The 22,147-nt window shown below is 41.9% G+C and overlaps 1 protein-coding gene and 1 long non-coding RNA gene across 6 annotated transcripts in view; one reads left to right on the forward strand and one right to left on the reverse strand.

Annotated features, from left to right (window-relative positions):
- Positions 1 to 5,290: 5,290 nt before the first annotated feature.
- Positions 5,291 to 21,407, forward strand: LOC310704372. Of its 2 annotated transcripts, XR_014524741.1 has the most exons (4): positions 5,291 to 5,646; positions 8,466 to 8,674; positions 14,626 to 14,762; positions 14,908 to 21,407. It is a non-coding gene; the product is annotated as an uncharacterized lncRNA (long non-coding RNA). The 2 variants fall into 2 exon arrangements; XR_014524740.1 differs by having other exon boundaries at positions 14,626 to 21,407.
- ATG5 (autophagy related 5) overlaps positions 16,944 to 22,147 on the reverse strand; it is a 29,490-nt gene continuing 24,286 nt past the window's right edge. For all 4 annotated transcript variants that reach the window (XR_014524732.1, XM_083497715.1, XM_083497716.1 and 1 more), the window contains exon 8: positions 16,944 to 21,806. Coding sequence is in view for 3 of the 4 variants with exons in the window: in XM_083497715.1 (XP_083353841.1) it covers positions 21,670 to 21,806 (137 nt within the window). In the remaining variant the exon portion in view is untranslated. The remainder of the gene's footprint in view (positions 21,807 to 22,147) is intronic.

Below are 22,147 nucleotides of genomic sequence, written 5' to 3' on the forward strand. Positions count from 1 at the left end.
CTGCTGTAGGTTTCTACAACTCTCATGGAAGATTCTTTATCACAGTGCTGTAATAAAGATGCTTACTGGTTTTATAGATGCTCACTTGTGCTTTGCCAGTTATTCTTTTTTGGAAAGAAGTTTATAGATCTGGTTGCTATAAGATGGAAGGCTGTTGAGCCTACATAGTGTCCTCAAGCCCCCTTTTGCTGGAAATAAGCTAGATTCCTGCCTAGGGAGGAAAAGGAACCCACAATCTTGCTAGAACAAAGAGGACCGCCATGCCAGCCCCTACTAAAGGAGTTTCATACACGAGTGGGATAGTAGTAGTTTTGTGTGAAAAAGACATGCACAACAGGCATTTGAGGGCAGGGTTGCATCCAATGCTGGCTGTACTTAACAGAACCATGGAAATGAATGAACATGACTAACTTAAGAACCATTAATTTCAATGGGTCTCTTTAACTGGTAAAACTTAACTGGAGAAAACCAACAGTATTAGCAAGGCTACCAGACCATCAGCAAATTTGTAGCAGGAGGAGTCATCCATATTAGCCACCCTCGGGTTTCTTAACGGGCAGCCTCTAGATCTTTTGGACTACATCAGCTCCAACGAGCATGGCCAAAACATTTAGAGAGCACCAGGTTCAGGAAGGCAGTTATAGAGTATCTTTCAGTGTAGCTCCTGAGAAAACTGAAATGAGAACTCTCTTTTCTACTGAGGTAAAGAGTACCACTGTTGCTTCATTGAGAGTTTGCTCATTGTTTATCCTCTTTGTGCACTCTTGCCTATCAAATGGTCAATGCAAAATGAAGCCAGGCAGCCCCATGAAGCCTCGGTGCTCCTCTAGATATAAATAACTGACAGAATTTGCCTCATTTTTAATCAGCTTCCCCATCACCACCAGTAAAACACACACACACACACACACACACACACACACACACACACACACAATTATTCAAGGCCCATCTGAGCAGTCTTATTTGGCCCAGTTGGAAGAAATTTGTTTTCTCAAACTGTCAGCAAATTTGAAAGGCGGAAGGGTACATTTTTTATTATTTTAAAAAAGTGAAAACTGGGCTTATGAACAAGCAGTTAAAATGCTGTGTGGTCATGAGGTTTTAAAACACTCTTTGAGTCGAGTCATATGGAGAATTGCTTTTGCAGGACCTTTGAGCTGGAGTGCGAGGCTCATGTTCTAACCTCCCTTTACAAAAATGAGTGCATGTCGTCTCTGTGGGTGTGAAGTATCTTTGCTCTCCCCTACTGGCAAGTTTCATTTTGATTTGCCTTCAGAAACCCTGAGGACAATCTGTGCTTGACTTATCACCACAGAATATTGACAGCATGACTTCATCACAGATCTGCCCAGCAAAACCTAAAGTGCCTTTCTACAATAAAATTAAGTGAGTCAATAAAGTCAGTCAGTTTGCCAGAAGCTGCCTTGGAAGGTGAATTGTAATATGGAACCAAAGTGCCTTTTTAGTGCTCTGCCAAACTTCCAGCAATATTCTACTTTTTCTCTTAACAATGGTAACAACCAATGATGAGTAAGGAAACATCCTAGTAAGCCTTGTTATCGCCAAAACTCAGTGTTTTTTCAGTGGGCAGGAATGGGAATGCTCCCCTGTGCACTGGGCCTTAAGACATTAATAGTAGTTGTGGTGATTGCGGTTGGCGTCTGTCTCAGGAGACAATTGAAAAGTGTGCCTTCAGAGGTAAACTCAAACTGTTGGAGAGTTACGGTGCCTGCAGCTGGGGCAGATGAAGGTATCTGGTTGCTGCTACAGGTGCACCATGGCATTTCTTTTCTCTGCAGTCCTCCCAGCAGTCATTCCTTCTCTGGTAACTGCTGTAGATACACAATCTGACTGTCTCCAGGCAGTGTATTCGCCTGCAAGGGATTCCCACATAGTGGGGTTAATGTTGCCAGCCTTCAGGTCACGTTTGTAGACATCTTTGTAGGGTAGATTTGGTCTGCCAACGGGCCTAGTGCCTGAAACCAGCTCCCCATTGAGAAGTTTGCCATCATCCATTCTGTGTACATGACGTTGTGTACGTAGACATTGCTAAGACAAAAGTGCAAACATGCTGGGAATGTGGGCTCAGAAAAGCACATATTTGTTTGCTGTCTTGCCAGGTGATGCCCAAAATCTTCCTGAGGCAATGCATAAGAAAGGCATTGAGGTGTTGCTCCTGGCAGGTGTAAGTTGCCCACAACTCACTTCCATAAAGCAGTAGATAGGTAGCCGTGTTGGTCTGCCATAGTCAAAATAAAAAAATTCCTTCCAATAGCACCTTAAAGACCAACTATGAGCTTTCGTGTGCATGCACACGAGTGTATCTGAAGAAGTGTGCATGCACACGAAAGCTCATACCAAGAACTAACTTAGTTGGTCTTTAAGGTGCTATTGGAAGGAATTTTTTTATTTTTCCATAAAGCAGTGTGCTCAACATGCAAGCCTGGTAGACCTTCATCTAATAATAATAATTTCCATCACCACCTTCTCTTTCAAACTGAGGTCCCTACACTATGATTCATCAATGATTTCTTTATCTGGTTACTCTTCTTCACATTCTTCCAGTTCAGGAAACCACCAGTAGGTTCACTTTATCCCAGTTCTGTTGATGGGAACCGGTGGCACTTGAGATGTTTCTTGAGTTCCAGTTCCCAATAGTCCTAGCCAGTGCGGCCAATGGGTAGGGAGTTGGAGTTCAACAACATCTGGAGGGTCAGAGGTTCCCCATGACTGGGATAGGGAGAGAAACAGGAGCATGTAAGTATTGTCTGTTTCAACCTGCAAAGGTTTTGACTCAATCAGATTGCTCCAAATTCAATCACTGCATCTCCCATAACTTGCTGCTGAAATCCTGTAGCTTTTTAACCTTAAGTGTTTAGTTTAGGCCAGGGTTTAGTTTTGTCTTCTTGCGCTATAGCCCCTCCAGATAGCAATAACGTGGCAGCACTGGGAAAGCATCACAGAAGAAACTAAAGCAGAAGGAATCCACCAGCAATGCACCAGTATTGTGCCAAGAACATGTTGCAGAAGATACCTGCAAGAAAACACCAATCTGGAGGGAGCCCTGGACTTCTTCCGTACAGGACAACTGCTGCTAGACTTCTTGGGACTCTTAAGCAAACTTTTCAATGCTGATTGAAGTGAATATTGGAGAAGATTTTGACTCTCAGGCAGTGAACTGGGTATTTTCATCTTTTTTAGTTCTACATATGGGCTCCAGGCTGAAACAGACACTGTCCTCCCTCCATTCCTCCACCCCTCCATCACTTCTCCAAAATGCATTATCTTCACATCAAAACTACAGCTGGTCCTACAACTCATCCCAGAGAAACTTATTATCTCTCATCTGTTGCCAGAAATACTCCACGCCATTAGAGGGCTGGAATCTTCAAAAATGTGCTGAAACCAAGTGGCCTATCACTTCATGTAACTTAGGAACAAATGGGTATTGGACTGGACACTCATCTTTGTTCCTGCTTCAGATCTTGAACCACTCAAAGAAATAAAAGTTACATTTTCTTCCCAAACCAGAGATCATAGCACTGTTCTTTGAGAGGATGATGAAAGGGAAGCTTCTTTTTGCATTACTCGATTTTGCCTGACATGATAGAACGAAATTGGAGCACCATTTTTTATTCCTACATATATTTGCCACTCTTGATGATTTCCAAATGCAGACACCTATGCTAATTTATTCACATGTTCATTCTGCATTCTGCGCCTATGAACTTGGATTACACACACAGATAGAAAAGAAATCTCACATTCCTGCAAAATTGGAGAGGCGGTATTTTAAACAAGCTCTTGCTGACAATTCTTGCAAGCAGTTCTTTTGACAATTAGAAACTTCCTCTCCAGTCATATACCCGGAACAGCAAAAGCAACATCCCAGTTGCCACTCATCAGCTTTGGAACTAACTTCCTCCAAGTTTCAAAGAAGCCAGCACAATGCAATGTAATATGATTTTATTTGAATGCTGGGCAAGTATGTTGATGATGCATTTGTGGATGTTATGTACCCTGAGCTTTTAGGAATAATGTGTGCAAAAATCCCAAATAAAAAAAAATTACTGAACAATAACAAAGAAATGTATGGCAATGGTAACAACAACCATTAATTGCACATTCTCAAAGGCAGAATAATTGTGTGTCAGACTGGCTCGGTAAAACTTCCTTTCTACCTACCCTCAGCATTTTGTTACCTTCAAACCAAGTGTGTGATTGGTGAGGCAAACAGAAGATGACCACACATTTTGTTCTCTCACATTTGAAGAGCAATAACTATCAACCCTAGTTCTATGCTCAGAATCTCTTAACTTCATTCATAAGCTTGTATTGAAAGTGTGAGGGAAGCTAACCCTTTTCCCCACTCTTGAACAAGCTCACTTTTTGAGGAAGGCATGGCGGTTAAAGTGGTCTAAGAGCCATCTAATCCAGGTGAAGTGATCTCAAGTAGGTGGCTTCAGAGTTGCCTTTCCCCACTCACTTCAATTCTCTGTTTCCTGGCCTTTTACAAACTGATGTATTAATACAAGTGGTGCAACAACTCCAGTCATTTATCTTCCATTAGTTTATCTTGTAAGTTTGACCCTGAAGTAGGACTCAGGAGTAGAAATATTACACATGGAGATTGCACCCATTTAGCACCATTTGTTTTCTTCTCCCAGCCTCACTTGCTCACTTCACTTCTATGTGTGAGGGAGAGGATAATATAAACAGAGTGGAGCTCTTAAACAGATAGGTGTTGTGTTCACTTCTGCTCCAGGTGTTATTGCAGTGACACACAGTGAGTGTTACTGCATTAACTGTCAGTTGATTCCCTGTACACCCACACAAACACAAATTACTCCTACCATGGTGACCTTGCCAGTATTTAGTAGGCCCTGGTGTTTTGTTTTGTTTAACATGCTTCCTGGTTTCTTCCATTATGTCTCTCCTGACTAATTGAATGGGCTCACCTCTTTCTCTTCCAACGCACAATTTGGTAACTATGGAATTTAAACTTTACACATATATTGGTTGCTGTTAAGAAGGTAAGTCAATTGGGGTTTGAGGTGCAAAGTTATTGTTTTAGGGGTGTCTTTATCTCTCTTTTTTGGTGCAATTATATCCAGAACCCCTGGCCTACCTGGCAGCAAGTCAGTATGCCAACCCCAATGTTCAAAGTCCAAGGGTCAATCCGCACAAGCGAAGTCCAATAGTCAGGAAACACACTTCAGGGTCAAGCCAATTCCAAAGTCCAGCAGTCGGGATAGAGTCAATCCCAAAGCACAGCCCTGTAGAGGTCCAAGAACACCCAAGCCAAAGGCTATCAACATGGACAGCTGAGCAGACACAGCCCTTCAGCTCTGCTCCCCTTTTGTACTTTGCTGATTGCAGCATCTGGGCTTGATGAGGCAGGTGACCCCCCACCTGTTCCAGTCCTGCTCCAGCTGAGGAATCAAACCCCTCTTCCCAGAACTAGGGAGCTGGGCTGTGGGCCCTTGCTTGCCTCAACCTCCTAGAGCACCACTCCCACCGCTCCTCATACCTCAGGGCCCACTGTGTTTGTGGGGACTGGGGCCCCTCTGGCTCTGGTGATAGGTGCTGCTGCTCTGGTTTGTGCACACTGACCTCCATCCCCTCATCATCCTCTGTCACCCTGTGAGTACTTCCTTCCCCATTCCCTGCTTGCCCAGTCTGCTACACCCCTCGCCGGGATCCTCTTCCTCCCCTCTGTCATCCTGCCAGTTCATGACAAATTACAAAATGCGCACGCTTTGCACATGTGTGCTTTACAATTACAGTTTTTAAAAAGCAAACTTTCATTTTACACCCAGGGCACTGTTGGGATGTTAAGCCCACAAGGCCTAAGGCCCAGGCCTTTTGTGCCAGGCCTCAGATTGCCTTCTCCCTCTTTTTAACTTCCTTTATCTTTTTTTTTTTTTTAATATAGGGCAATTGGGAGTGCTACAAAGTGAGATGCATGTGAGACTTTAGCTATCACACACCCTAGGCTGTGTATACACATTTAAAACACATTTGAACCCTATCCTTCTCAAAAACTCTAGGCCACTGCAGCTTGGTAGGGGTGCAGGGAGTAGTAGCTCTGTGAGGGGTGAACTACAGTTCACCTAGGATTCTTTTTTGGGAAGACGGGGATGTATGCTTTAAATGTATGTTGTGTATGCACCCTAATTTGCCCAGAGGCCAAGGCAAGCTGCAGAGAAACAGTCAGGACGTGCCCAGGCAGTTCTCCAGCAACCAGCCTGCTCTGCTACCACTGCTGCTGCCCACCTCTGTGTGAGGCTGGTACTATGTGTAGAGAGGTGGGAGGAGGCCTAGGGGCAGGGTGGGAGTTTGGGTCAGCTGTAAGGTGCTTGGCAAGGTCTAAGGGGAGTGGCAGGGAGCTGGTGAGGTCTGGAGGGATTGGCGAGAAGGGGTTCAGCTACTAGTAGTTTTAATATGTACATAAGATCCTCTGAATAGGTTATGTGGGGTGGGGGTAGAGGGTCCACTTAACACACAGCATACCTTCCAAGTGCCTCAGAAAAAAATGGGACACCCCATATTTCCAGGTGAAATCTAGATAGCCATTATAGGTGCAGCACTCTCACCCCCCCCCAAAGCACTGGGGGGGGGGAGGCAGAACGAGGCCCAGGTCATGTTACTTGCCCAGGAGCACATCTTGGAAGGCACATGGCATTGGAAAATGTTAGATGGTATGACACAGTGCACTCAAACCAGAAAATCTTGTTGGTCGCCATATCTCAGAATAAGTCCTGACAGCCAGAGTAAGTTTTGCCCTATGACAGTCAGCCTAAATGTGCATCTATAAATATAAACTAGCACATGCAAGTTTTAATGGGCATTTGTACAGTGGGCCTGTACCCCAAGTGTTTGAAGTAATTTACCACACAATGTCCCTACTTTATACCTTAAAACCAGGATTAACCATATGTTTGAATGGGGTATATATGCATACTCCACTCACCCCTATGATTGAGAATACATGCATATAGAACCAACACTTCAGAGATAGGACCATGGCAAATATTTTTACCTTTCGAACCACAAAAACCAGGATTTTTACAAACCATGATGAAGCAAGTAGGGACAAATCATTCCTTAGAAATGAAACAAAAAACCTGTAACCTTTCCTTAAGGAAAGGTATCCAAACCAGAGACAGAGATGTTTACCAAGCACACTCTCATCCATTGGGCTATACAGCACAGGTATAGCGGTTAAAGTTGACTAACAGAAAGACCAAAACCTGCTTCATGCCTTAACTGTCTCCGCTTCTTAAAGAATATTTTCACTCCCATTCTACTGGCCTACTTCTAGTATAATAGATGGGCTTGAGATGAATATCTTAAGGCAGTAGACTAAAGGGGTTGGGCTTCACTCCAATACCCAGGTTTAGTTCAGGGCTAGGGAACCCATGGTCCTCCAGCTGTTGTTGGACTACAACTTCCATCACCCCAAAGAACTGGTCATGCTGGATGGGGATGATGGGAGTTGTAGTCCAACAGTACTGGGTGGGCCAGAGGTTTCCCAAGCCTGTTTTAATGTTAAAGAAGAATCACCTCACCCTCCACTTTTAACCAAACTAACAACTGCATTAATTGTAAGAACGCTTGTCTGGTTTGTCCTTCCATTAAGTACTCAGGCAGATTACCAATCTACCAGGTAGGTAAATGTGAGAAAGCCTTGACACTTGATAAGACCACGGACTGTTACCACATATTAGAATGTGTGGCAGGAAAAACACCCACCCGCACTCTTATGTTTGTACTAATACAAGAAAGCAAGTAACCACATGGCAGAAAACCTGACCACATGACAGATTAGTTGTCAGTGTGTTCAGCCTTTGTGACATGACAGTGAGGCCTCCCAAGCTGTATATGGTGTTTTTTCTCTTAAAACTTTAATTAGCCTCTGGTAAAAGCAAAGTAAAACTGGTTGTTGCAGTCAACAGTTTCTTCACATGAATTAAGTGTTGGGGCCAAATGAGCTCAGCAGCTGCTCAAAAGGAAGGATGAGTACTTGTCAGTCCCTTAAAATAGAGCTGTCTATCAGGTTCTGCCTCTTAATTAACACGCCCTTCCGACAGGTTAAGCCAAATTTCTGCAATTAGACATTCGAGAGGAAGGCCACTATATATTATTAACTTTATATGTAGGGTGTGTTCTGCCTCGTGCCTTCAGCCACACTTTGGCATTTAGGCCTTGCACAACAATAATTTAACAAGTCCGTCACCACATGACCTTCTGTGCATCCCTTTTACTTTATGCACGTTGAGGTTGTACACAAAACCTACACCTAGAAGGCTTACCTGTCCCGAGATGGAATAAGTTGTACTAGGGATGTCAATCAATTCAAAAGTTTGTCATTAATCAGCCACAGGAGGATTCTTCTTGTGCTCAAGACAGTAGTACTACTTACAGTATCTAAGCTTAACTTAGCTTAACTTGTCTTACAGGCACCTCTGGAGGAGCTCCATACAACTACAGAATCATAAAATTGTACAGCTGGAAGAGACCCCAAGTATCATCTAGTCCCAACCCCCTGCAATGCAGGAACCTCAGCTAAAGCATTCATGAGAGATGGCCATCCAGCCTCTGCTTAAGAACCTCCCATGAAGGAGAGTCCAACACCTTCCTTCATGAATTGATTGCTCCTGCTATTTTCGTAAGTCATTTAGAGGTGTTAGTAAGCTCAGAACACAAGAAATGTGAAGGTTTTTGTTGCAGTGGTGCTTTATGGCAGCAGCTTTGGAACTTGTTGGATTTGGTTACATCCATGCTGAGTGTAGAATAAGAACAAACCAGCCATAACAAGATGGGTCACACAACACAGATAAGCTTGGTCTCCCCGGATTTTTTGTATTTTAATACAAAGTTCTTGATTTGCCCAAGGAGTGTCTCCGAATGCTATGCAGTTCTTACAACACAATACTTTTTGACTCCTTGTCAACAGTGCCAGAGTCTGGCCTAGAGATTCCATAGTCTGGCTCTTCTCCAAATAGTTCAATCACCTCTTAACCGAGAACCAAAATAAAGAGCTTGGAGTGAAATGTGTCAGATTTAACAGTGATTGTTTTAAATCTTTTAACCCACACAATTGGCTTATGTTATATTCAGGGTCCAAATAATCTGATTTCTCTGTTGGCCTTGTATTAGAAAGCAAGGGCCCTTGACAGTGAAGTCAAGTCAAAGATACAATTTAGTCACCTGCACCCCAAAATTATGGTGACAGATCAAAGGATACACACCAACATAATTTTCAACTCTTTGGAACAAGAGAGAATCAGCATCAGTCCTGCTAATCCTTAAACGTGCCCTTAACATCACACTCCCTCTTGGGCTTCTCCATCTCCCTGTGGCATATGTTTGACCCATCTTATTGCTCCTTGTCCTAGATTGGTGCGGTGTAATTCAGTGGTGACAGTCTGATGGCCATCACACCACACCCAAAACACTTCTGGGCTTCAGCTGTAAAGCCCATTAGTTAAGAATCTAGTTGAACACCCTCATTCCTCATTCTCTTCTTTTTCTTTGCTGACACCATTTTGACATTTACCTTTGTCCATTGGCATCATGAAGCTTCTCCTCTTCCCATTTTTGTTTTCTAATAACTAATCCACAACACAAACACTTAGAGCATATGCATACATTTAATAAAAATGAGAAGGAATATAAATCGGGAGGGAAAAGGTTGGGAAGGTAAAAAGAGGTGCTGGAGAAGGGGGTGATGGTGAAAGAAATAGAGTGCCTAGTGGAAGGGGACTGCACAACAACCGACAAGGAGGTGGAATTGGTATTCCAGAAAAGCAGGAAAAACTGCAATGCTATACACAAACACTGGGGAAGAAGGAGGAAGTCCCATTGCACCCAGTCCTTCTGTGTAAATATGCATAGTGTCACATATGATGGGGGCAGGGAGATAATATTTGCCCGCCCACCCCAAGATGTTGAAGAAGTGCAATTCCCCTTAGTCCTAGCAAGCATGGCCAATAGCCAGAGATGGTGAGAGTGGTACTTCAGCAACCTCCAGAGCATCAAAGGTCCCTCACAGCTGATCTATATGCCTCTGAGCACAGGTAAACATGGAATAGCTAACAGGATGGAAATGCTGTTAATCTAAACATAAAGGTAAAGGGTAAAGGGACCCCTGACTGTTAAGCCCAGTCGCGGACAACTCTGGGGTTGTAGCGTTCATCTCGCTTTACTGGCCAAGGGAGCTGGTGTTTGTCTGCAGACAGTTTTTCCAGGTCATGTAGCCAGCATGACAAAGCCGCTTCTGACGAACCAGAGCAGCGCACGGAAACGCCATTTACCTTCCCGCTGGAGTGGTTCCTATTTATCTACTTGCACTTTGGACGTGCTATCTAACTGCTAGGTTAGGAGGAACGGGCAGGAGCAGGGACTGAGCAACGGGAGCTCACCCTGTCGCGGGGATTTGAACCACCGACCTTCTGATCAGCAAGCCCTATGCTCTGTGGTTTAGACCACAGCGCCACCCGCATCTCTTTAATCTAAACATAAAAACCAATAAATGGGCAGAACTATCCAGCATGTCTCTAGCGGACACAGGAGCCAATTCCTAGGGGTTGAGGCCTCTTTGGCCCCCAATAAAATATTTGAGGATGCCAGCCCTCCCCCCAAAGGTGATGGGTGTTGCCATTCAAATGTTGGGCATGTATTGCGTCTTGTGATCAGTTATGTGAGGTAGGGCTTACCTGCCCTGCCAATATTTTATTCATGTTGGCACCTCTGCTAGTGGAGGAACTGCTTACTAGGCCCTACTGGCCTCATTCTGGACAGGCAGAAGGTGTTGGTGCTTTCTGTGGCAGATTCTGCAGTCATACCTAGAAGATTGAGGCTGGGGCTCCAGACTGTGTGTCTATGAATACCGTATTTTTTGCCCTATAGGACACATTTCCCCCCCTCCAAAAATGAAGGGGAAATGGGTGTGCGTCCTATGGGGCGAATTCAGTGCGCCATCCCGCTGTCCCCGGACCTGGTTTGGAGGCTGGCGGTGGGGAGAAGTGTGATTCTCCCCGCCACCAGCCCCGCAAGCTCGAGGGACAGCTGGGAGGCGCAGCGCCTGGGGGGGGGAGGAAATAATTTTCCCCCCTTTATTCCCCCCCCAAAAAATTAGGTGCGTCCTATGGGCCGGTGCATCCTATAGGGCGAAAAATACAGTAACTTCTGTATTTTGTAACAGAATACTTTACCTGTGTTGTTTTTGCTGTAGCGCTGAATGATGCATGAGTGAGACCTGTGATTACTGTTAAGTGAAGTATTTAAACTTACTTAATGTTGTAGTCAATTCACTGTGAGAGGGGTAGAGGCGGGGGAGCACAATCATGGGTGTTTAATACTCTAACAACCTATATTTCCCACACTGTGCAAACAATGCACGTATGTCTCTCTTGACTAGACAATGAGTCAAGCATCGCACACTTCTTTTTTTTAATTCAGGCAATCAGGCAGTCATGCACACACATGGGACATCAGGATTAACTAGTAGTTTCCAGCAGTTTCCTCCTCCCCTTTCCCAGTTTTTCTGTTTTATATTTTTACTCCAATTGGTTTCAGTGGAAGGGAAAATAACTGCATGAGTTCCAGTGCTGGCATCGTTTTCCCTCCCTTGTCAGGGGCATCCCAACGGCACAAGACCATATTTTAATTATCAGGATCCTGCTTCTTTTCTGATCTGCCACTCACATACCCAGCACTTTTTCTTCTACCATTGTCACAGGAGGATCAACAACATCCAACGGCCCTCAGCTGCCCTCCTAAGAAGCTGAGAATTGCTTCCCAAAATATCCAGAACTATTAACTCATCCTCCCTACAATCCCATCACCTGCTCCCTTTACTGGTATCCACAAACTCATCTGTCACTGGCCTCTTTGTGACATCATGTCCTTCCACTCCTGTCTCTCTGCCGCACATGCCTGGAACCACCGCTGCTCATGAAATCCTTTCATAAGAACATCAGAAGAGCCTGCTGGATCAGGCCCAAGAGCCATCTAGTTCCAGGACTCTGTTCTCACCATGGCTAGCCACATGTACCAGGAAGCCCACAAGCAGAAGCTGAGAGCAGCAGCAGCAGCACTCTCCCCTCCTGTGCTTTCCTGCAACTGATATCAGAAGCATATTGCCTCTCACAGGGAGGGCAATACATCCTTATCATTTCTCCCACTTCACTGTAATTTACCCCATCCCTACTAATAATTTCTCAAGCTCCCTTGTCTCCCATTTTGTTGCCCACTTAACACTGATTGGAATTACCTCTGGGAAGCGACCATGTCACTTCTAGCTCTCTGTACGGCAACTAGCACAACACAGAGCTACAAAAAATCCTGAATATGAATAGTAGCAATAGCTGTTGACTAACTCTCACACCAGGTTTCAGGGCACCCTTGCGTATCTGCCACAAGGTGTAACTTCCTACTCATTAAAAGTGAAGTTCTTTCAGAATCTGCAGGTGAAGGGTCATTGCTCATTTGAAAGATTGTAATTAAGTAATAGAGTTTCTCTTAGTCGTGATTATGATTCATTTTCCCTCACACCCCACCCCATTTTCACGCAAACACTTAATGCCAGAGTTGATTCCTGTTCCACCTGCATATACTTGTAAGTCAAGGAACAAATGGGAGTCTCTGTTCTGTAATCACTTCTTTGGAAGAAATGTGTTGTAGTTGATCATTACCACACTGACCCCCACCCTCCACCCTTTACAGTTTGGCCACAATCCAGCCCAAATTCAACACTTTTGTTTTTAAAAAAATCAATCACTTTTTAATCCCATTCACTTTAATCAAATGCACAACATTTCCATCCGCTTGACCACTGTGAGGACAGGATGCTGGACTAAATGGGCTATTGGCCTGCTCCAGAAGGTTCTTCTTATGTCCATATATATATATAATTTCAAAATTAAACAAATAAAAGTGTTGTGCTATAAACCACCATGGAGCATTTAACTCCCTATGGGTGATCTAATTTGCATGGAACATACACTTCTCAAGCTTGGTTTGGGAAACCACTCTAGCCAAAGGCACAGGAACACACCCTTAATGGTGCATTGCTCTTTTGGGAGCGGGGGTGGGGGGACCCCAGAAAGTTGCACAAGATCTAAGTGCTTCATTCAGAGTTGCTGCCTGCCATTTAGGGTTAGGTGTTTACAAAGCTTTCATGTCAGTGTAGGTGGAACTACATATAATGTCTAATACTAAGGTTGCTTAAGCATTTTATTCTGCCTTTAGGAGGAACAAGAATTACTTCACTGAGTACCTTTTAAAAATTAATTAAGTTTTTATTTATTAAAAAACTTTTTTTTTGTTGTTAGTTACAAAATGACCCAGAAAAGACACACCCATCCAACAGCCCACAGAAGCGAACCAGAAACAACATAGCCCACTTTTTCATACAGAATATGAAGACAAACTGCAGGAAAGAAATTGGAATAAACAGGCCTCATTCACATGGCATGCACATCACTTGATTTATGCATGTTCATTCAGAAGTACAACTGGTGCTATTTTTCAAGAAATAGAGTTGCCGGAACTCACCATGAACATCGCCTTCATTCTCTTAGAATGGCAATGACGCCCACCTGGGAGGTGCTGGAAGTGAGTTTGTGTGAGTTCCAGCTGAAAAAAAGCCCTGATTACAACCCAGTGGTTTCCATGGGGTTTACCCCAAATAAAATGTCTTTAGGATTGCAGGCTTACAATGTGATCCTATGCATGTCTATTCAGATGTAAGTCCTGTTGCATTAAGGATGCTTACTCCCCAGAAACTGCAGTCTAAGGTACCTTTTACATTTCCTGATCACAGGGTGGCTTGTAAGACTCCCGTCAGACCACATCATTGAATGTGGCAAGGTTGGAGGTGACGGAAGTGGCCTCAAGCACCCTTGACCAGGGTTTGAGAGGAGAGTTTTCCCCATGAGATGCTTCCATAGGCAGAAGAGAGAAGTAGCAATTTCTGCCACTTCCTCCTCTACCTAAAGACTCCATGAAAAGCTGATCTGGAGTGTGACCCACTGGAACAGGGCGGGAGGTGGTGTGGGGGGTGACAACAGGGGAGGCAATTGACTCAAATCCTCCACCCATCCCCTTCCTCCAGCAGGAAAATGGAAGATGTGCTTCCTGGAAGGGTATGTCTGGATCCAACCCATTACTACTGGCAGCTGAACATGTGAACTAACTGTTCAGTTGAAAGCATAGCTTTGAAAGCAGAGTGAGGGATGTGAAAGCTGTGTCCAGTGTTGTATCTATGGAGGTCTATTTCCATAAGGAGCTCCAAGTTGCACTTATCATATGTTCAGCACATGTAGGTGAACCCGCCTGCAGAACAGAGAATCCAAGTGTTATACATGCATATTTGAACCAGTCTTGGAAAATGGGGGACCAAATTTAAGGGATCCAACTCTCTGATAAAAGCTTTCAGTACTTTCCCACATTTTCCTGACAAGTGAAACATACATTTCCTCCAGATTCACTTTGAATTCTTAGTTCCATCCCTTTTCATACTGGGTGGCACCAGGTGATAGAAAGAAAAGTGATAAAGAATCATAGCTGAGCAAACCCTTCTCGGTGATTTATAATTACTATGATCTTTTTTAGAACCATAGATGAAAATTAAGAATGACTTTCCATAGCCCTTGATGTTAAGAGTCATTTCCTCTGAGATTAAAGACATGAGCTAAAAGGGAGCTCTTGCTTGAAGTGGCATGACTTGAAAATCAAACTCATTCACCCCGGTGAGTAACAACACTATATCCTTGGCTGCCAACATTAAATTTACAGGCAACTTTCTATTGTATGAAACTGATGAATCACGTGTTCTTCTATTGTACCTTTTTTTATTCCATGGTTATTATGCTTTCCTTTTCCTCCTCTTTTCAGTTCTTCTGAAATATGATTAAACACTGATTATTGTGAAGACTCCACCCCACCCCCACCAGTCTCTTCCTGATATCCTCTTCCACAGGGTTTGCACTGAAGTAGGAGGCCTGAAAAGCAAGCATGCCTAGACATATAGTTTCCTGAGGGCAAGCCTTAAGATGCTCCAGAGTGTCAATTAATATAAAATAGAACCTTTATGACCACCACAAGGCTGTTATCTGCCAAAGGATAGAAAAGTAGCCGTCAACCAGCAAAAGAGGGTATCATTAGAAAAACCTGGGAACAACTAAGCTTGATTAAATTGGCAGCAATGTTAAAGAAAAAGGATAATTACCAAGAATAAATTAAGTCAGTTAACAGCCTATGCAAAAAGAGAAGCCATTACTGCTTTACATTTTTCCAGTTATAGTTGCAATCGTTGCTTTACTTCCCCAAGAGGATGTCCTAGACTGTCTTCATATGACAAACAGTGTAGTAAGAGTTATGTCTCCAGCATGAGTCTTCCTGGAATCATCACACTGGTGAGACGGGTTCCATGCCTTGATGCTCATGCATTAGTTACCCTCCCCTTTTATTTAAGAAAAACCACATGCCAGCCACAGCCATTTGCCTACTCAGCAGGGGGTAGCCCTCGGTTTCCCCAGCTGAAAACAAATCCCACCACTAACAACCTCACCCTTATCGGAATGTGGTCCGATAATCTGGGAACGTGGAATTACAGGGCTTTGAATTAAAATGCCCTCTTAAAATGGTTTCTGAAATCTGCTCTATTTACGAGTTGTGAAAAGTTGCCTCATACTGTCTAGTCATAACATTAAATGCCAGAGACAAAATGCAGAAAAGGGAATTCCTTTCTTCACAAAAACACTCGCTGCGTGCTTCTGACAGGCCAACTGCTTTTGAGTTAGGACATGAGCTGGCATGGCACTTTTTGTTTCAAAGGGAGACAGAAAATGAAAGGGAATTCAAAATGAAGCAGAGCAAATTTATGTTCTTCAGTGGGGATACAGGAATCTGCGCATGTTTAAAGCAGGCTTTAGTGCCACCATCCTTTGCAAACACTGTGTGTGCATTATCTAAATGATACCGAAATCCAGATGCAAGCTCTCAGAAATAGAAAACCAAACTATTTTGGAGAGCGTGGGAAGTTAAGAGTCAGTTGTTCCTATTTATTAGTAATTATTTTCAGCTGTGCTGGCAAATGATTAAAACAAATTGCTAGCCTTTAATGATACATTGTATTTCCCTCTTTTTCTTCAACAATCAAATGGAAATTATTTCATCAGTAGAAAAGTGATATACTGTACCTGATGCTGGAGAATATTGGGAAAGAGAAACAACATGCAAAGTCGCCTTTTGGCATTAGGGCAATTTCCATTAAATTCTTGGGGCAGGAATTCAGCAGATGATGCGGACATGACTTGCTATTTGGTTATTATATTCTCATTTACATTCTTCAATCACTACTGTGTTTCGGGATGGTTTTCTTTTTTTAAAAAAGAAAAGCCGTAGAGTTATCTGAGCAGGGGGAACTCTGTATAACTAGAAAATTGTGTCTGGCCTTAATTTAGTTAAGGAGATAGGCAAGCTTGCTTCCGTGCCCCATCAGAAATGGCAGGCACAAATCAAGAGTGCCTCTGACTGCACAACTTAAGCAGGGTGTTTATTCGAACATTCCTATTCTTTTGTGCTAAAATGCAACATTTTATGCACAGCCAGATTATGACTATTGTCCTAGGGATAACAATATGCTTTTCAAAGTCTTGCTCTGAACCCCTTAGTTCAAATAATGTGTAGCTCCAACATAACTTTCTCATTACAATTACTTGCAAAAGATGTTAAGGAATCCATAAAATAAATTCATGCAAATCAATTATCTCAGAATTACTTTCTGAGAAACTATTTCAGTATTTCCATCTAGTGAACAAACCTGTCTGACATTTTAATCAGTTCACAGAAGTAAACATGCTTGGAAGAAACATAGTACTGTATTCCATTCATTGTAAATACAGAGGAACAATCACCTTGAGGCCTAAGGGAAGTACTTTTTATTACAATGGCAGCAGAATGGTATTTACATTTTCCTGTTTGTACAATGACTCTCAGTGCTTTGCTTTATCATTATCAATAGCAGTCTTTCATTAATAGCACAACAAGCAGATAAAGTAATTATTAATTTTCCATTTCCAGACCATATTATTTATAGGGCCTTATTTTTGTTGCGTTAATACACAGCAAGACAGCATTTATTTATTTTAAACAAGGCCCTGTCAGAAGGCTTACAATGCAAAGAGTATTGGTCAAACTTAATATAAAAGTCGCCATACATTTGAAGAAAAAACATGTTCAAAACCACCCAGTTTTTATACTCTGTGACTACGATCCTATGCACTACTTTACTATTATTATTATTTATTGAATTTATATACTGCCCTATACCCGGAGGTCTCAAGGCGGTTCACAGAACAAAAATACTTTTGGATATCTCCTGGACTTGTTTACATTTAGTAGGAATTTTCTTCAAGTCCATTTTAAACAGGAGGCCCTGCCTACAGCTGCATGGCATGTCACAAAATGGTTTTGTCATTTTTTCTGAGTTCCACAGGAATTTCTAGCAGGCAGCAAAAGTAGGGCTGCTGCTCAAGAACTGCGTTAGGAGGCTGTGCATGTGGACCTGGGGGGAAGTGACTGTGATCCAAGTAACTTTTCCTTATTAGCCACTTTACCAGTGCATCACATGTATGTTAGAGGTGAAATGCATACTAGGTTAGATTAGAACTGCTATTCTAATCTAATGCACATAATTAAAATAACAGTGATCTTGGGGGAAAAACATGTTCTTTACATGTATTTATACTTACTCCCAAAAACGGGGGAGGGGGGTGTATATGCGTGTGTGTAATATATCAGGAATTGGCACCTGCTTGAATTTCCCCATCTCTTTTGTTATCTCACGTTTGAGATGTGATCACGAGTATATGTGAGTTAAATTTCATTTTGCTGTTGTATAGTGTAGGGTGAAAGTGACCACTGGAGACTTGGATGCTGTAATTGAACCACAACATTGGCCTACTTGATTTTTGTCTTGAGCTGCTGTATTAAGTGACATCAGTTATGGCTACTCTAGTTTAAAGTATCATGCTGAGGACTCCATGAACTATGCTCTAGAAGGACTCAGGTTTTGGGATAAAGTTCCATTTATGTTCTGATGAACAGGCAGCTGCATTTTTTGCTAAGCAAAATGCCAACCTAAAAGAGTCAAATTTCACTAGTTCAAAACACTTTAAGGCAAATGATGGAAGGAGACACGCACTTTTAATCTCAGATGTTATCCTCCAAAGCATTCTTAAATCATGAGATTGTGCACACGTGAATTCAGCTACCAACCATCCATTGGTTGCGCCATCAGGTGCAGAGCATTTTCCTATATGCAGATGCAGCTTGGAACAGGACAACTAAATATACGCCATCTCAAGCTTACACTAGACACAAAGATGCAAACAAGACTACTTGGGAGAATCTTCCCTGAATGGCTACAGGGAACAAATAAATTGCCCTTGGTATGACACCGAAGCAGAAGGGGTGTTACATCCTATTTCTTACTTCTAATTTAGTGAATAGCTGGCACTACGATATAGCCAGAAAAAGTGAGCTACTGCTTTTTTTCCTTGGTTTTTTCTTGCATTTCTGCTTTATTAGAATATCTAAACTCAATACTATAGTACACAAAAGCAAGCTTGATTAAATTCAGGCATCACATCCCACCATGGCTGAGGAAGCTGAGATACATTTCTCAATGGACAAATTAGCATTTGAAATTGGCAAGCAAACAATAAATCAAAAACCATGTTTTAAGTACAGTTCTTTGGGGCTAGCTGTAGTTTGGTGTGATGCCTGAATTCACAAACCAAGTCTCATCAATTACTGCAACTCCAGAAGATTCTGTAGAATGAAAATAATGCTAAGCAAATATAAAATTAAGAGCAAATGAACAGCTTATAACCATGCTGTGACCATTGTGTGTTTAACTCTCAAATCATTGTTTAACACCTGAACTATGATTAGTAAAAACAATGGTTTGGTGTGGTGTATGAATTAAGGACTAGAAATGTCTTTCTGTCGCTAGCTTATACAGACAAGTTTGGTTTCCAGGAGTATCTGCCTAATAGACACAAGGCTTCTTCAGGCATTCAAAATCTGTGCAAAGTAACTGCACAAGGGAGGTTACAGCCATAAGTACACAAGCTCCACACACCCCTCCACTGTTTTAGATGCCCTGCATATGCTGAAGAATAATATTCTGAAGCAGGGAGCCCACCCTACTCATCAAAGCATTCCACATCAAAACAGTTGTTTTATGCCCAGCAACTATTTCCTTCAATTATCTTAAATGTTAATTATTATAAATGAGTAAAGCAATCCGTAAACCAGCCTATAAACATTTGAATAGGATTCAACAGGCTGCATATTTCCATTCCACTCCATTTAATCAATTATGAAGTCATTTTTGCAGAACTGTTGAACTGAAATTTTATTTGACAAAATACTAATTCTTAATATTTGCCATTGAAAGGGTTAAAAAAGAAGTAACATTGGTACAAAAAAAGGGAAAGTTTAGTTGTCATTATTTCATTGAAAGCTTTGTACACTCAAGTTACAGCTTAAAGGCCTTAGGGAAAAAGACATGTTTAGAAGGCTGGTCCAGAGCAGGGCAAAACAGTTATGTAAGAGCTTAGTATAAAATTGGCATTGCCAAAAATGCAACTTATTGAGTGGAATCCAGTTGGGGTCACTTTTCTGACAAAAGGCATCCACCAGTAGAACAGGGAGAGAGGCCTTTATTATTGATTCTCAGCTTTGCAGTTTCCTGTCATCACCAAATTTGTCCTGAAGGCTTAGGGGTTCACCAGGACAGACATGGGAGGAGGCACTGCCACTAACTGTCTCCTTCCCCATTCCCCTGTCAGCAAATCCTTCTCTCAGCAGAGTAACACCAAACTAGCTTTCACTGATTGTTGCTTATTTTACTAAAGGAGATTAAAGACATTAGACCACTATTGACAGAGTTGAGGAACCTGTGGCCCTTTGAGTGTTGTTGGACTGACTCCCATTATACCTGACCATGGGCCATGCTAGCTGGGGCTGATGGAAGCTGAGACCCATTACTATATGGAAGTCCACAGGTTTCACAGCCTTGCTTTACACCAAAAAAAAAAAATCCTATCTACCTAAGAGTATCACATCTTTCTTAAGGATGCTGGGACAAGTGCAAGGCAAAACAGTGAGAAGGAAACTCCAGTCTTTTCAGCATTTTGTAAAGATGCTTTACAGGCATACTTTTAAAAATGATTTAGTTGTAAAATAACCCCATATTTCCTGTTAGATTGTTTCCTGTTAGATTAGTATTAAGTAGAATCCTCCTTTGTAGTCTTCGTTTTCCTTCTTGTAAAATACATCAGTTCATCTACCCATTTTTCTTTGTATTTATTTCTTTTTGGTTTTATTAAATTCTATTTTTCCTTCCAAGGCCTTTCCATTTCCCCCTTTGCATGGGCTCCAGCTGGAATCCTTGGTGAAGAAACCTTCCTTAGCCAGCAAGAGGGCAGGATTCACGGAGCAAAACTTTTCTTATAGTGCCTTCAACCTTAAGAATTAGACAGCAGCCCTGTCTTGGCAAAAAAAATGCCAGATCCTTTCATCTAGAGCCAACTCTGCATTATCAACTCTTAACTTATGCAGGGCAAGTCTAGTATCATAGTATCATTTTCTCTTGTTTTATGACAATTTCACAGAACTACTTTGCTGGAGCTGCCACAAAGCAGAAAAGTAGTGCTAGGAAGTGGCACAACACTGCTTCCAGCAGTTGAGGTTGTTGCTTCAATCATTCTTTGGGAGCTTGAGACAAAATTTAAGACCCATCCCCCTAAATCCTCCAATCTGTGCAGATAATCTGGTATGAGGGAGATCTTCACATGGAGCATGCTGCTGTTCACAAGTCAATATATTTGTTTGTCTTTTTAAGAATATATTATAATAAAGCTTTCTTATACTATTTTCTGACTTAGGACTTGCTTGAATAAGGCATACATTTCAGGATATTCAGTGACCATCTCCATATAAATTATGCAACAGAGTCCAATGATATATTACTTGAAACTTAGTCATATACTGCAGTCACCAAGACTTCATTTCAAGTAATATGATCAGAATATAATTTGTGAAATACAAAACATACTGTGATGATTATTTTAAAAAATCAATTTCCTAGTATAAAATTTAAGAGACATTACTCCAAAGTAAGGAGTTTAGCTTAGTTTCAACTTTTCATAATGGGTTCCTGCAAGTGATTATTTATACAACTGTTCTCTAGAATAAAACAGTGTTTTCACTGTAAAGACAAGCCATTGCAACATTAGAAAATACCCCTGTTTATTTATTATTAAGAAATACAAAGTGGCACTTATTTCCACTTACTCCCCATGCTTTCGGCTTCAATTTTTTAACAAGAAAACAGAAGTCTTACAGCAGCCTTATAAAGTTTCTCATGTCACAGCTGAAGTTAAATGACAGCAGTGAAGAAAACACGGGTGATGCAAAATATAGCCTGTCCAATTCCTCTTATCACATGATGGATCTTTCTTCCTGTTTGGCTTGCAGTAGCAAAAGTTTTTGGTCATGTCACCCTCATCAAGCCTGACACAACTTGAAGTTGACTTTGTTGCTCCAATCAAAGGCTGATCCTCATGCATACCAGTTGACACTTCAATCTGCAGGTTGTGGGATAACACTGATGTGAAGAAAATTATCAGGATAACTCATATGTTCACTTAGCCACTGTACTGGCGTTTCCAACATTGGTTCTATGCCATGAATCACCACTTGGTTCTTCTTTTCACCATCTAATTTTGAAACAGACAGATCACTTATCAGACACTCACAGGCAAACACATGGTTGAAGCAAAGTGCATTTGGTTTCATTACACAGTGAAATTCTGCAGAATCCGTGATTTGTAGTTTTGATTATAATCTTGCTACTTCATATTTAACTGAATGATCCTTTCATGATAAATGAAAAGTTAATTCTAAAAAAATGAAATATTCTGTTATATGAATCATAAAATGATTCCTGCACCATTGTCTTTTTTTTTTTTGCAACGGTTATTATTTTAATAAGGCTATGAAATAGATTTACTGTTCTTCCCACCATGTAAATTGAATGAAATCATGTCATATGAGCAAG

Source organism: Podarcis liolepis, assembly GCF_965112155.1.
Source record: "Podarcis liolepis genome assembly, chromosome: 3".
NCBI lineage: Eukaryota > Metazoa > Chordata > Lepidosauria > Squamata > Lacertidae > Podarcis > Podarcis liolepis.